Source organism: Peromyscus leucopus, chromosome 1 (assembly GCF_004664715.2).
Source record: "Peromyscus leucopus breed LL Stock chromosome 1, UCI_PerLeu_2.1, whole genome shotgun sequence".
Lineage (NCBI taxonomy): Eukaryota > Metazoa > Chordata > Mammalia > Rodentia > Cricetidae > Peromyscus > Peromyscus leucopus.
The window spans coordinates 4565643-4578984 of NC_051063.1; the positions used below are offsets into that span (position 1 = coordinate 4565643).

The 13342-nt window shown below is 55.5% G+C and overlaps 2 protein-coding genes and 1 long non-coding RNA gene across 8 annotated transcripts in view; 2 read left to right on the forward strand and 1 right to left on the reverse strand.

Moving 5' to 3' along the window:
• Syt7 (synaptotagmin 7) overlaps positions 1–5429 on the forward strand; it is a 61403-nt gene extending 55974 nt beyond the window's left edge. For all 6 annotated transcript variants that reach the window (XM_028884272.2, XM_037204626.1, XM_037204634.1 and 3 more), the window contains one exon: positions 2129–5429. In XM_028884272.2, coding sequence (XP_028740105.1) covers positions 2129–2233 — 105 coding nt within the window. In that variant the 3' untranslated portion in view covers positions 2234–5429. The remainder of the gene's footprint in view (positions 1–2128) is intronic.
• A 3523-nt stretch (positions 5430–8952) lies between these two features.
• On the reverse strand, positions 8953–10980 carry Lrrc10b (leucine rich repeat containing 10B). Its single transcript, XM_028884278.2, has one exon. The coding sequence runs from the start codon at positions 10899–10901 to the stop codon at positions 10023–10025; it is 879 nt and encodes a 292-aa protein (XP_028740111.1). The 5' UTR covers positions 10902–10980; the 3' UTR covers positions 8953–10022.
• Positions 10981–11236: 256 nt separating this feature from the next.
• On the forward strand, positions 11237–11950 carry LOC119087832. The gene is made up of 2 exons (XR_005091313.1): positions 11237–11502; positions 11630–11950. It is a non-coding gene; the product is annotated as an uncharacterized LOC119087832 (long non-coding RNA).
• The last annotated feature ends 1392 nt before the right edge of the window (positions 11951–13342 follow it).

Here is a 13342-nt window from a genome sequence, read left to right on the forward strand (position 1 = left end):
ACCATGACCAAGGCAACTTATAATAAAACACAAAATAATAACTCAGGCATTTAATTGAGGGCTTGCTTACAGTCTCAGAGGCTGAGACTACGACCATCATGGCAGGGAATATGGCAGCATCAGGCAGGCAGGCATTGGTGCAGTAGCTGAGAGCTCACATCTGACCGACAAGCACAAGACAAAGAAAGCTAACTGGGAATGGTAGGGGCTTCTAAAACCTCAAAGCTCATCCCCAGTGACACACCTCCTCCAGCAAGGCCACACCTCCTAATCCTTCCCCAACAGTTCCACCAGCTGGGGACAAAACATTCAAATATAACGAGCCTATGGGGGGGGGCGTTATCATTGTGGGAATAATGGCCGAGTTTGGAGAAGGATGGCCTGGCTTCTGCAGGGAGGGGGCCAATCTGGAGGCATTCCACAGACAGATGGAAGGGAGGACATAGCTGTTGGGCAGAGGAAAGAAGCTAAGCTTGTGAGAAGAAAGCTGGGAGTATCACTCAGCCAACCTGTGGGCACAAGAACCACAGCTAGAGTGTATGCTCAGGGCAGGGCCTGCTGAGCCCTCAGAGGCCTATCTGGCCCCAAACACAGCCCGGTCTTGTAAAATTAGTTACACCTTCAGCTCCTTTAACAGACCTACCTTCTGTGGACCAAAACAAGTCAAAAGTGGTTTCGTTCTTGCTTTGGCCTGGGTAGTTTAGAAAACCCCAGGACCTCACTCAGAACCTTTCTGAGTCACAGTTCCAAGCTCCGCTCCTGGAGGCCGGGACTCTGGTGTCATGGTAGGCTGAAGTTGCTAATGCAAAGCAGAGGCACGGGAGCACTTTTCTGTGGCCTTGTGTGGTGGTGGGGTAGTAGAGAGGAGTAGTCTCTTTGAAGAGCGAGCCTCAGAGACAGGGAACTGACTGAGACCTCAGTCACGGGAGGGCAGCAGACTGCGGCCTCTCCAGCTGTCTACAAGGCAGGCACTACTATCAGTCCAGTGTAGAGGAGCCTGAGGCTGACGGGATGTTCCACCATGAGCATAGTATTTGTTCATTTTGTCTTGGTGGTTTTACTGTTTGTTTGTTTTGACAGGGTCTTACTTTGTAGCCCAGACTGGCCTCAAACTCACTATGTACCTCCAGGCTGGCCTCATACTCGTAGCAACCCTCCTGCCTCACTGTGAAGGTTTTAGGGATGAGACACTAAACCTGGTGAACAGTTTCAAATTTACAGAAAAGTAGCAAAGATCATATAGAGTGCCCATATCCCTCAATTGCTAGCCCTCACATTGCATCTGTCACAGCTTAAGGAACTAACACGAGACCTTCCTGCGAACCCACCAGACTTCATTTGCATTTGGCCAGTTCTTCTACTAATGTCTCATCTCTGGTCCAGGATCCAGTACTAGCGAGCACATTGTACTCAGTTGTCAAGGCCCCCAGGCTCTTTGGTCTGTGACCGTTTCTCAGCCTCTAAGTTGTCATCTTGATGGCCCTGGCCAGGATCCTGCAGCACTATCGACTTTTCTTCCATGTCCTTGGTCTTAAGCACCATCAGTGTCCAAGCCAGGCTCAGCTGAGCATACTTTGGGGGGTTTCTGGGGGCATCCCTGCAATGTTATGGAGCCCTTACATGAGCCTGGGCAGGATTGGAAGTCTAGAACCTTCCCAAGACCTGCCTTACACCATTTTGAGCATTTAAACTCTACACGAAGGTAAGACTCCTAACTCTGTACCTTAGTTTCCCCTTCTGAAAATGGGGGCTAATCATACCATCTGCTCACCTGTCAGATTTGTAAGGATACATCGACCTCTGGCTGTGAAGTTCCTAGTGCAGAGCCTTGGGGTGGGTGGCCACAGGAAATGCCAGGAGATGGAAGAGAGAGTAACAAAGGTGCCCCCTCCTAGGGCAGAGAAGGTCACCCAAGCCAACTGCCTGTGTCCTGACCTCCACTGCAAAATAGGTCGCAGTTGATGTCAAAGGGCCAGGCATGCCCAGACCCCGGAGGGGATAGCACGGGCAGAAAACTAGGTCAGGCTGGCAAGGAGGGAAAGGGACCGCCTCTGTGGGACAGGCTGTCACTGTGGGACAGGACCCAAGTCTCAGGGCCTGCCCTAATGCATCTTCTCTTCCTCCCCAGATCTACCTGTCCTGGAAGAGCGGACCAGGTGAAGTCAAACACTGGAAGGACATGATCGCTCGCCCTCGGCAGCCCGTGGCCCAGTGGCACCAGCTGAAAGCCTGAGTGGGGGGCCAGAGGAGGCCCCAAGGGCCAAGGCCTGGGTCCCCATCGTGCCCCCATCACTTTATGCACAATGCCCAGCCTGGCCCCCCCTGCCTTGGGTGAGGGGAGAACCCTGAGAGCTCAGCCAGGGAGGGGCACCGGAACTCGACTGGGCCCCGTTTCTAGGAAGTTCCAGCCCCACCCCCACGAGTCCAGCTTGGGTGTGGGGGCTCTGGGAGCCATTTCCCTGCTTTGCCTCTTTCTTTCCCGATTTGCTGATACTAAAGACGTGGGGGAAGCTCAAGAGCCAGATGGGCAGCTCCCTCCAGAGGCCCGCCAGGTGGGCGTAGCCCCCCGTTTTCTTTAAGGCAGTGCCTGGAGTGGAGAGAAGCCACCCCTTCCCTAGCCCCCCTTTTTGGGGCCCAGGAGAGGAAGGCCGAGGCGTTTGGCCACGGCCTGGTCATCCAGCCCATTCCCAGCTTCAGGTGCCGGCTGGGCCCTGGATGCTGAGGATAGTATATAGCCTGTGCTCTGGGGTCCTGGAGACATGGCCCTGTGTATTTGTGTTGTGTCTACTGTATGTGTGTGTATGTTTGTGTGTGTGTGTGTGTGTGTGCCCACGCACGTGCACACACGTGCGCGTGTAAGCTCATGCGCACATGTGTGAAAGGGGGTGCTCACTCCCTGTCCCCCTGGGGCCAGCAGTGCTAACTGGCTATGGAGAGTAGCAGAGTTTCATGTGGATGAGGTGGGGCTGGGTCAAGTAGAGAGGTTAAGGTCACAAGGATGGTAGGAGAGGAAGGGTGTGGACAGCTGAGTAGGAGGAGTCGTCTGGACCAAGGCAGATGTTTCAGCCGCCTCCTGGCGCCCGTTTTGCCTCTCTGTAGCCCCTACACCCAGAATTCCCCAGCAGCGACTCCCCTACAATGTCATTCCTTGGGCCTGGGCTCACATTTTGTAGGCACCGACTCACCATGTGCATGGCGTTCCACCAGGGCACCACTCCCATCCTTCTCAGGCATCCCTAACCCCTCACCCAGGGACCCCCCACCTTCCCAGATCTCATATTCCAGCCAAGTTGGCATCTGCTCCACACTCTCTGGCTTGGATACAGTCCCTCATGCCCACCTCTTACCCCAACATATCCATTCCTTTCTTTGCATTATCTGGTCTGCCCCAGACCTTCTCCAGGCTGTCTTGACACATTCTCCCGCCCTCCCTCACCCCCCCCCACCGCAGAGCAGTAGCTGTTTCTGCACCACCCCTACCATGCAAACAGAGGAAGCAGGGAACATTCCAGGAGTCTGAGGTTGCCATATCCAAAGAAGCTGCCGTTTTTCTTCCCAGCCTCTGCTGAGACTAGAATTGGCTTCCCCTTGGAAACAGCAGACTCCAGGATGATCCCTCTTAAGTCCTGTCATCCCTCTCTGCTCTTTGGAGAAAAGCCCCACTGGTGACAGAGCCTCAAAACCAGTCCAGGGACTTGAGCCCAACATTCCCAGAACCTACCACCAGGTGGCACCAGACCACCACATCTGTGGTAACAGTTGGGGATCACAGTTCTCCCCTGGCTGGCAAACTTGGCACCCCAGGAACAGAAGGGGCTCTGTACTAGATCTCCACATCTAGAGCACAATGGAAACATAGGTATTCGGGCACATTTTCCTTCAGTGAGATTCTCCTTAAGCTCAACTTTCTGCTCTAGGCAGTGAGGTCCTTTTGTCCATATCAAAATGTTCTTAAATTGAATTTCACACCCTGTCCCCTGGTACCTGGAGGAATCTCTTATGTTGTAGGTGAATCATTTGTAGGGTGAAGAATTCTATTGTGAAACAAATAGTTACCCATATTACTTGTAGATCTAAATGTTTCTATACCGCAGCTTTTGCTTTAAGGGGGACCCTCCCCAACTGCCTTGCCCAGCTGGGTGTAGCCCCCAGGAAGGGACCCCAGAGGCTGTGTGGAAATAGGAAAGAGCACTGTCACGAGTCTGAAAATGAGGGGAATAGCGGCTATCCTTAACTCTGTCTGCCTCAGTTCCCTGAGCATTCCCACAGGGCCATCTGAGGGACCCAGCCAACTTCCACCAATGAGTGTAAGCACGGCAGAGGATTTATGGGAGTCTTGCTCATGCATTTCTTAGCCAGTCAGTTCAGAGAGCATCCCCCACAGAGCTGGTTCCCCTCAGACCCTACCTAGGAACTCTGGTGACCCAACCTGGAATTCCTCAGCCCCCACACGTAGCCGGAGTGGGGCCACCGGCCAGAGGTTCCAGATGGTGGGCTAAGAGCCGAGTGGATTTGCACGAGAGCCCGTTGGGTGAGAAGGAGTCTGGGTAGGGGACAGTTAGGGTAATCGGGGAGCAGGGAAAGGGGAGAACTTGAGGGTGGGGAGGGCACCAGAGCTCTGCTACCACCATCCTAGGATCTTGGGCAAGTCACCCACACTCCCTGGGCCTCAGTTTCCCCATCTGTAAAATGATGGTAATAATACTTCACCTACCTCATGGGGGAGGTTGTGAGGCCGCCATCACCTGACCTAGAGGATCGAGGCAGGAGGGCTCTGAAGGTGCTACCCAGAGCAAAGTCGTCGCTGACACCTGAAAGCAAGGCCCACCTGCCCATCCACCCTACCCCACAGAGCCTCTAGGGACCACCAGAGCCGATCTGTCTCTTCACTGTGTCCCAAGCCCCTTTCTGAGTGTCACCTGACATCTTGTGGGCACCCTAGACTTAGCTGTTATGTTGTTTAGGTATCCTTTCTTGTGACCATCTTCCCCATGTGACTGCTATACAAATTCCACCTGCCCCAGCACACCCCTCCACCTGCCCTCTGGCACCAGAGGCCAGGGAAGGGACAAAGGAAAACAGCCACAAAAGAAAAAAAAAAAAAAAAAAAAAAAAGCCAAGGGGATTCCCAGCTCAGCTGGGGCCCTCAGGGGTGGGAATTGGTGGCGCTGTTTGTATTGTGTTTGAGTCCTTGAGCCCAAGTGTTTTATAAAAAATAAAACAAAAATCCACTATCATAAAAAAAGAGAAAAATTACAGCAAAGAGAAATGAAGAAAAAAAGGGAAAAAGAACCATACAAAAATTTTCCACCATATGCACCCTCTAAGCCAGCAAAATCTTCCTCTTTGCAAAATCATATTTTTGTGGGAATGGGCCCTGCTTTTTGTGGCAAGGCCTGTTCTGATAAATAAAGGATCGTGAAAAAGTAGGGCCTTGGCTGTTTCCTCTGTGGGTCCCAGCCCTCTCTTCCTCCAAGGGAAGCAGCAGCGGGGAGTGGGGAGAATGGGGGAGTCCAGGGCCTCTCCACTCACTTTGTCACCTCTGGGACTTGATTTTTCACCAGTGACTCGGACCCGCCTGAGCTTCCTCTCAGATCTAGACTGTCATCTCCACACCCACCAGAGAGCATTGCATGTCCTGGGTCAGGCCTACAGTCGTGCTTAGAAGTAGCTGGCTCTCCTTCCTGCAGCTCTCCAGTGCACGCCCTCTCTTCCCAGAGGACCCTTAACACCATCCCTGGTAGGCAGGAAAGGCAAAAGTGGGGCCCCCCAACCACCACCTCACCATCACTTGCTCAGCTGCTGTGACTTGGGGACAATGTCTCCTTCCAGGTCCTGATGAGGAAAGAAAAGATTAGACTGAGCTCTAGGTCAGCCTACTGGACCTGTGGCCTTTCTCCAACCTGTTGTCTAAGCTGACGCTCTATGGTTGAGAAAAAAAAAATCTCTCCAATCTGAAGAGCCCCATTGGCAAGTTCCAACCTGAGAGTCTGAGAGATTGGACTCCAGTGCCCTCCTGTCTGTGGCTCTGGCAAGCCATGTCCTTTGCTGGGTCCTCAGTGTCCTCTCTTCACAAAGAAGCAATAATTTCCTAGCCGCTCCCTGCTCGGTCCAGGGCAGCTGGCCTGCCAGTTCTCAGGGTACTGCAGAAGGAAAACGATATCTGCTTCAGATAGACACTAAAGGGAACCCCATGTCATGGGCCCTGTCCCACTCTGGAGTGAAGAGGGTCACATAACCTCTGTTCCCCCACATCGGGGGCCAGTAGCTGCCTCCTGAGTCTGTACTAAGTACCCCTGTTCTGAAGCTTCCCACCCTTCCTGCTTCTGCCCCTTCGACTTCCTGCAATACGGTCTAAGCATCCCTTTGAAAAGGTAGTCTGCAGGCTGGGGTTAGCTCAGAGGCACAGCGCCTGCCTACTGTGTACATGTGTATGGGAGGGGGTAAAACGCAGCTTCTTCTGGCTTCTATTCCAGGGGTTGGAGGGAGTCCTGGGGTCAGGTAAGTAGCTTCAGGGGAGCCCTAAACCAGCCTGGGTTTGGTTTAACTTTTCTTTGGGAAAGTCAACCCAGGAAACAGCTTTAGCATAAGTGGAACCACAGCAGAGGTGCCAGACCCTGGCCACTGGCACGGGACCTCTGAACTTCTGGCTTACTCTCTGCCTGCTCTGAGCTACCCATCCATCCCTTCACGGGCCTGAAACCACTTTCTCCTGCAAGTCCCTCCCAGATACTCTGCTTCCAAAGGTCTCACTGGCCTTCCTGAATGCTGGGCTCTCCTCTCCCTGAGAACGACAGCCCAAAGAACAATCTGAACATGCTTGATGCTCCATCCTGAGCCGCCTCCCCCCACCCCATCTGTTTCTTGTGAAGTCATCCCCCCCTCCCCGTGTCTGGGTCCTGTGTGTGTCTGTGTATGTGTCTGTGTGTGCACATGTGTGTGAGTGTGGCGTCTCTTAGATTGTGAGCCCTTGGGCAGGGTTCCCTGTCTGAATACACGTTCTGTGTGGCACGCCTGGCTGTGGTAATAAATGTCCATCTTCAGAGTCACGGTGCCCCGATGTCTTGGGGAAGCTTTGGGAGAGACGTCAAAGCCGGTGTGGCTGCGTGGAAGGAGGGGAGGGGCTTCTGGGGAGGGTCTCCAGTTCCCAAGCACCCCATTTTCCCCCTTTACCAAGCCAGGAAAGCTACCCTGCCTGCCAGTCAAGCGGTCAGCTGACCTGGAGGCTTGGGAACCAGTCTAGAGACTTGAGGGTCCGAGGGGAGGAGACTGGCTGTAATTCTCATCCATCTCACTTGCCAGCTTGCCAGCCAGCCAAGAATGGAGTAGCTCTTCCATAGTGTGAGCTGAGCACTGGGTTAGGAGTCCACAAATAGGCCAATGGGCAGATCACAGACCCTCTTCACCCTGTTTCTTGCCCTAGCACCTCCTCTGCCCTGCTCTCATGGTCCTTTGGCCTTTCCTCCTGCTCTAACCACCGGCTCTTGTGGCCTCTGCCCTGGCCTGACACACACAGCCGGCTCCTTAGAGCTTTCCTGTCCTGCTCCCCATTTGCGCCCCTTCTGACTACCCTGGGACTGTGTGGGGACTGTAGATGAGACCACATCTCTTCCTTCTCTCCAGGGGCCAAGTAAGGGTGGAGGTGATGTTGGGACCCCTCACACAGTGCCTTCACCACCACCAAGGGGAGCTGAGTCAGGGTAACTGGCCACACTCCTTCCTCCCCCAGGTGCCTCATTTCTCAGAGAGATCCCTAACAAGGCCCTCAGACAGAAGCAAGAACTCTAACCAAACGAACTTTCCAGAAGAAACTGCATCTGCTCCAGACAGCCTTGGCAGCTCACACTTGGTTAGTAGACAGCCATAGTCAAGGGTGCCAAGCTTGACAAAGGAAAAAAAATGGGGGAACCTGAACACCTCCGGGTGTCCCAGGGGAGTCCACACTGTAGGGCAATGCCCAGACTATCTGGCCTCAGGTGAGCCAGGGCAGGGGAGCAGAAACACCAGAAGGAAACTGAGCTGCCACCCCACACCGAAGGACAGTGGATAAACAGTGAGCCGAGGCTTGGGCTGGAGCATCAGACCAACTCCGCAGCTACAGATGGTGAAACTGAGGCCCAGGAGACCGAGACTTCATCGGGATCACTCAGCCAATAGCCGAACCAGGAAAGGGCCAGACCTGGTCCCCAGGGCTTTCCCCTGTACCTGACAAGTTCTGGGTTAAGAGGTCAGTTCCTGGTGTGCTGAAACACTCACCCACCCATCTGGTCACTTCTCCTCCCAAATCCTTACCCCCAAGTTATCAGACTCCAAGAAGGCCCAGAGCCCCAATGGCACCTCAGCAAAGACAGAATGCCTGCAGATTGGGTCCCGCACTAGTCTTACTCCTTGTGAAAGAGGCAGCTTCCAATCTCCCACTTTCTCACTCTTCCTATCCAGTCTTATCTCACTCCAGATCCATGCCCAGCCTCCTCCTTACCCAGAGCCCAGCTACTGGGCTGAGCCTGACCTTTTGGCCTCATATGACATCAGTCCTCATTGCCATGGTGATAGAGGCCAAAACTGAGGGAACTCGGGCTGAGAAAGGCAAAGGCGAATGGAGCAAGTTCAGTCACAGAGTGAGTGGGAGAGGCCAGTACTGGGGAGAGAGTAGAGAAAGGCCGGCCTGCTGGTGCGAGAGCCAGAACCCGAGACCTGAGCTGTAAATGACCCCCACAGCACCACCAAGGGTGGGGCGAGCCAGAGTGAGGAAGACGGCACCCAAAGATGCCAGACCCCCAGCTTCAGGGAGCCAAGGCCATTTCTTTCTGCAGCCCAGACAGGAAGGACACAACAGTTGGCCGGGGTCATTCTGACACAGAGTCGGGGCACAAGGGTGGGGGAGGTGCACCCACAGCAGTGGAACTTGGTGCTCCCGGGCTTATAAATAAATAGACATGTGGGAAACACACATTCTCCAAGAAATATAATTTATGTTTACAACCAGTTTTTTTTTTTTCTTCCTAAAGAAAACACTACCTTCTGGGGCTCCAGCCCCTGACAGTGTCCCTGAGTGTCCTCTGGCCCCTTCCTCCTGTTATTGCTTGGATCTGGCCCTGGGAATTGCAGCGCCTGTCTCCTCACCCCCTCGGAGGCTGTCCCTGGTGACGGAGTAGAGGCACATGGTGCCCGTCCAGTGCCCCATGCCGTGCCAGCCACCCTGGCTGTGCCCATGTAAGGAAATGGAGAGTGCCAGCAGTGGCGAGGCCCTGAGCAGCCTCCGGGAGTGCAGAAGCCCTCTCTCTCCTTCGGGCCAGGAGGCCCTAGAGGCACAGTGGCTTCTTTTCAAACGTGACAACTGAGGGCACAGGCAATTGGAGCGGGAAGATCTCTTTGCCCAGCAATCTTTCAACACACGCTGGGAGAAGAGATCAGAGGGAAAGGTGGGTGGAGACCCTGTCTTCCTCTCCATACAGATATCGGGGACCTGGTGGAGAGCTGAGGGAGGCTAAGGTGTTAGACCCGAATCTATGTCCTGCTTCTGTCCTAGACAGAGTCCCTATGCCCTACTTCTGGCCAGAACCAACACCCTCCCCCAAACACCCACCCGGAGGAAAAGCATTGCCTCCATACCGTCCACCCCAGAAGTAATGGCTCCAGCAACAGCTAGGGTAGGCCTAGGGGATGCAAACCCCAGATGAAAGTGATAGGCACCCTGGGCATCCAGTGTCAGAGTGGGGGTGATTCTGTGGATAGTGGTGACCCTGGTTCCAGGTGAGAACCAGCTCATCTGTTGTACCATCAGTGGCTCTATCCCAGACTTCTTGGTCTGAAAATTGCCCAGAGGTCTGTCCAGGGAGTCTTTCTTACTACCCAGGAATGTCTGAAGATAGCCTCAGGCCTGCCTGTGCCGGGCAGCTTGCTCAATGCCTCTCCTCCACTGCCCCAAGCAAGAGGCCCAGCGGCACCCTCTATCCAGACAGCCGCGGCCTCCTAGAGCCCCTCCTTCCAGAGTGGCCAAGCCCATCACTCAAGGCAGAGGCTCAGGTGCCCAATCCTGGAGGGGCTTCCAAGGCTCGGAGGCTGTCCCTGGCAGGCCCCAGGGCCCTGGGTCCTGAGCCTCCTATGAGCAGGTCTTCTTCCTCCTCATCCTCAAAGGCCCGGACTGGACGCCGGGGTGGCGGCCGCGGAATGGGCTCGTCGCGCTCAGCCATGCGCTCGACGGCGCCCTCGCCAACTAAGAAAACGGTGTCTGCCACGCGCGGGGGTCCAGTGACCGGGTTGTGGTCGTAGGAGAAAACTCGCAGCGCGCGCAGCGGATGCAGGTCCGGGAAGCCGCCCAGGCGGTTGCGGTCGAGGTCGAGGATGTGCAGCCGGCCCATGCGCAGCAGCGCGGGCGGGAACTCTTCGAAGCGGTTGCCGTAGAGCCAGAGGCCACGCAAGCCCGTCATGCGCGGCAGCTCCGCCGGCAGCGCGCGCAGCCGGTTGTCGCCCATCTGCAGCGATTGCAGCGCCACCAGGCGCAGCAGCGGCCGCGGGAAGCGCCGCAGGAAGTTGCCCTCGATCCAGAGGCAGCGCAGGCTCTGCAGCTGCGCAAAGTCGGGTGGCAGCGCCAGCAACCGGTTGCCGCCCAGGTAGAGACGCGTGAGGCGCGGCAGGCGACACAGGCCGTCGGGCAGGCGCTCCAGCTTGTTGAAATCGAGCGCCAGGATGCGCAGCTCGCGCAGCTCCTCGATCTCCTCGGGCAGCTCGCGCAGCCCGGTGCCGCTCACATACAGCTTCTGCAGGCGGCTCAGAGCGCACACGGCGCTGGGCAGCCGCCGCAGCCGCCGCCCGCTCAGCTCCAGCTGCTGCTCGCCGCTGCGCAGCTGCTCCTCGGCGTCCGACGGCAGCTCGTCCGGCGTGGACTCCGCGATACCCATGGTCACGGGCCCCGGCCCGGGCCGCCGCTGCCACCACCCGGCATCGCCCCGCCCCGGCTGCCCCGACGGGGCCCGGGCCGCTGGACCTCGGGGGCCCCCCGCCCCGGCCTGCCTGTGTGCCGGGAGGGGGGCCGTGCCGGGAGGAGGCGCCCGCCTGGGCCCCGCCGCCCGGCACCGCGTTCGGCTGCCCGCCCTCTGGCCTCCCCCGCTGCCTCCGCCAGAGGCCGACTGGCTCGAGTTCGAGCTGACTCGCAGCTTAGCGACCCGTCGCCTTGGCAACCCCCGACGCGCGTGCGGCTGCCAATGAGGCAGAGGGAGGGCGGGGTGGGGCGGGGCCAAGGCGGCCTGCAAGAGTGGGGTCCCGAAGCTGAAGCGGGTCCCTAGCTAGCTAGCCCTTCCCGGAGCTAGCGCGAGCCGAGGCAGCCGCTGAGCGCAAACCTAGCACAGGGCTAGCGCTGAGCCCCGACGTCCGACACTATCTACACCTGCCTCAGCCGGCCATTTGATATAGCTGTGTGTGCCTCAAGGCTGTGGCCCAGGAGAAAGGAACCTGGGACAGAAGAAATGGAGGAAGGATACTGGAGGAGGACCTGAAGGCGAGGTCACTTGCTTTTTCGTTCCCGCCCAGCAGCGTGTTACCAGTCGCCCAGTCGCAGGAAGGGGGGGATGGTCACTTCAATACTATCTTGGACTAACTAGGAACAATGCTATGTTCTGGCCTTTTTTAGATCTGAGGATTTGCGGGACTATGCTTGACTCCGCCCTCGCCGGGTTCCGCCCGTTGCTGGTGCTTTCCCACTCCAAGCCCGCAGCTCCTATCTGGGCCCCTCCGAGGATAACCAAAGTCTGTGTGTGGCTATGGTGGGCGGAGGACTGGAACAAGTGACCACCTTTGAGTGCCACCAACGATAATCACCTTGGTTCTGTGACTCACCAACAGCCTTTTGACCCGCCTCCTCCCCTTCCACTCTGCCAACGCTCCACGTGCCCGGCACTTTGCTAAAAGCTACTCCCCATATTTTAAAGATAGATAAAGCGATTGGACTTAAGCTGGTTGACCCAAAAACCCGGCGTTCGTGTGACTCGAGAGCCCAAATTCCTAACCCTGTAACTTCCCAGCAAAAGAAAACACATCGTTCCACCCCACCCCTCCGGTGAATTTTTCCTCAACAGAGTTTCTGACTCACAATACAAAAACCAGGAGAAAGGAATCAGTAATCCCATAGAAACGAGGAGGAAAGCAGCCTCCAGGAATTAGGCAAACCTTCTAGAGGGTTGTGCAGCAATCTAGGAACTCAGTCAGCAGACCTCACACCTCCTCCCCTTGCCTGCTCTGACCCGACAGACCTTAGTGTCCTCCAAACCATCCCTACTGCCACGACAATTTTAACATTAAGACAGTGGAAGGAAGACACATCGATTCACCTCTATAATCCTAGCTGTCAACCATCCTGAGCAACAACATACAGCAAGAACCCAGGTGTGGTGGCTCAGGCCTGTAATCCGGGAACTTTCAGAGCAGAAGTTGGAGGATTTTTGCAAGTTCAAGTCAGCCTAAGCTATATAGTGATTTAAGGCTACCTGGGTTCACAGAAAGCCCTTGCTTGTCTCAGAATGGAGGCAATGAAAGGAGGTTAGGGTGACTCACCCCTGTCACCCCCGCTATGTTAACCAGACTGGGCAGTAAGTAAGAACCTATCAGAAAACTAAAAAATAATGCTATAAAGAAGGAAGGGCTTGGGGCGTCCTTCAGTGCTATTGAGTGTATTTTGACAAATGTGTGTACCTGTGCTGTCACGGCCCCCCCACACACACACAGACACCTTGTTTAAGCTTTTGTTCCTTTGTGAGTCTCGCACAGCTCAGGCTAGCCTACACCTCAATAGGTCACCAGGTCACCAAATTTCTGGTCCTCCCACCTCCCTAATGCTGGGATTACAGGTGTGGGCCTCTGCGTTCTGACTATACGATGTTGGGGATCAAACCCAGAGCCTTGAGCATGCTAGGCAAAGCGCCCTACTAATTGTGCTACATCCCCAGCCCTCATGTTCCATTTCTAAAGTTCAAAAGTTCCCTCACGCCTCTTTCACATCCCAGAAGCAGCTTTGATCATGACCTCTATCATCGGGGGTCAACTTGGCTTGCTTTTGAATTTCCTAGGGATGAAACCATCCAGCAAATCCTTTTTTCACTCCTGGCTTCCATTTCTCTGATCCTTATAGATATTTGTTAGCTAAAGGGCCAGAAGGGCAGAGCACCAGTGGTCTTCAAGCAAGGGGTTTCTTGGGGTGAGCAGATACTGGGAGACACAGGCAGAAGCAGGCTGTTACTAGGAAACAGCCACATACTAATAAAATATGTGAGGACCACAGCCAAGGTAAGGAATCCATGTCCAGCCAAGCCCAGACATCAGACCCCAGAGGGATAGACCCTCATCCCCG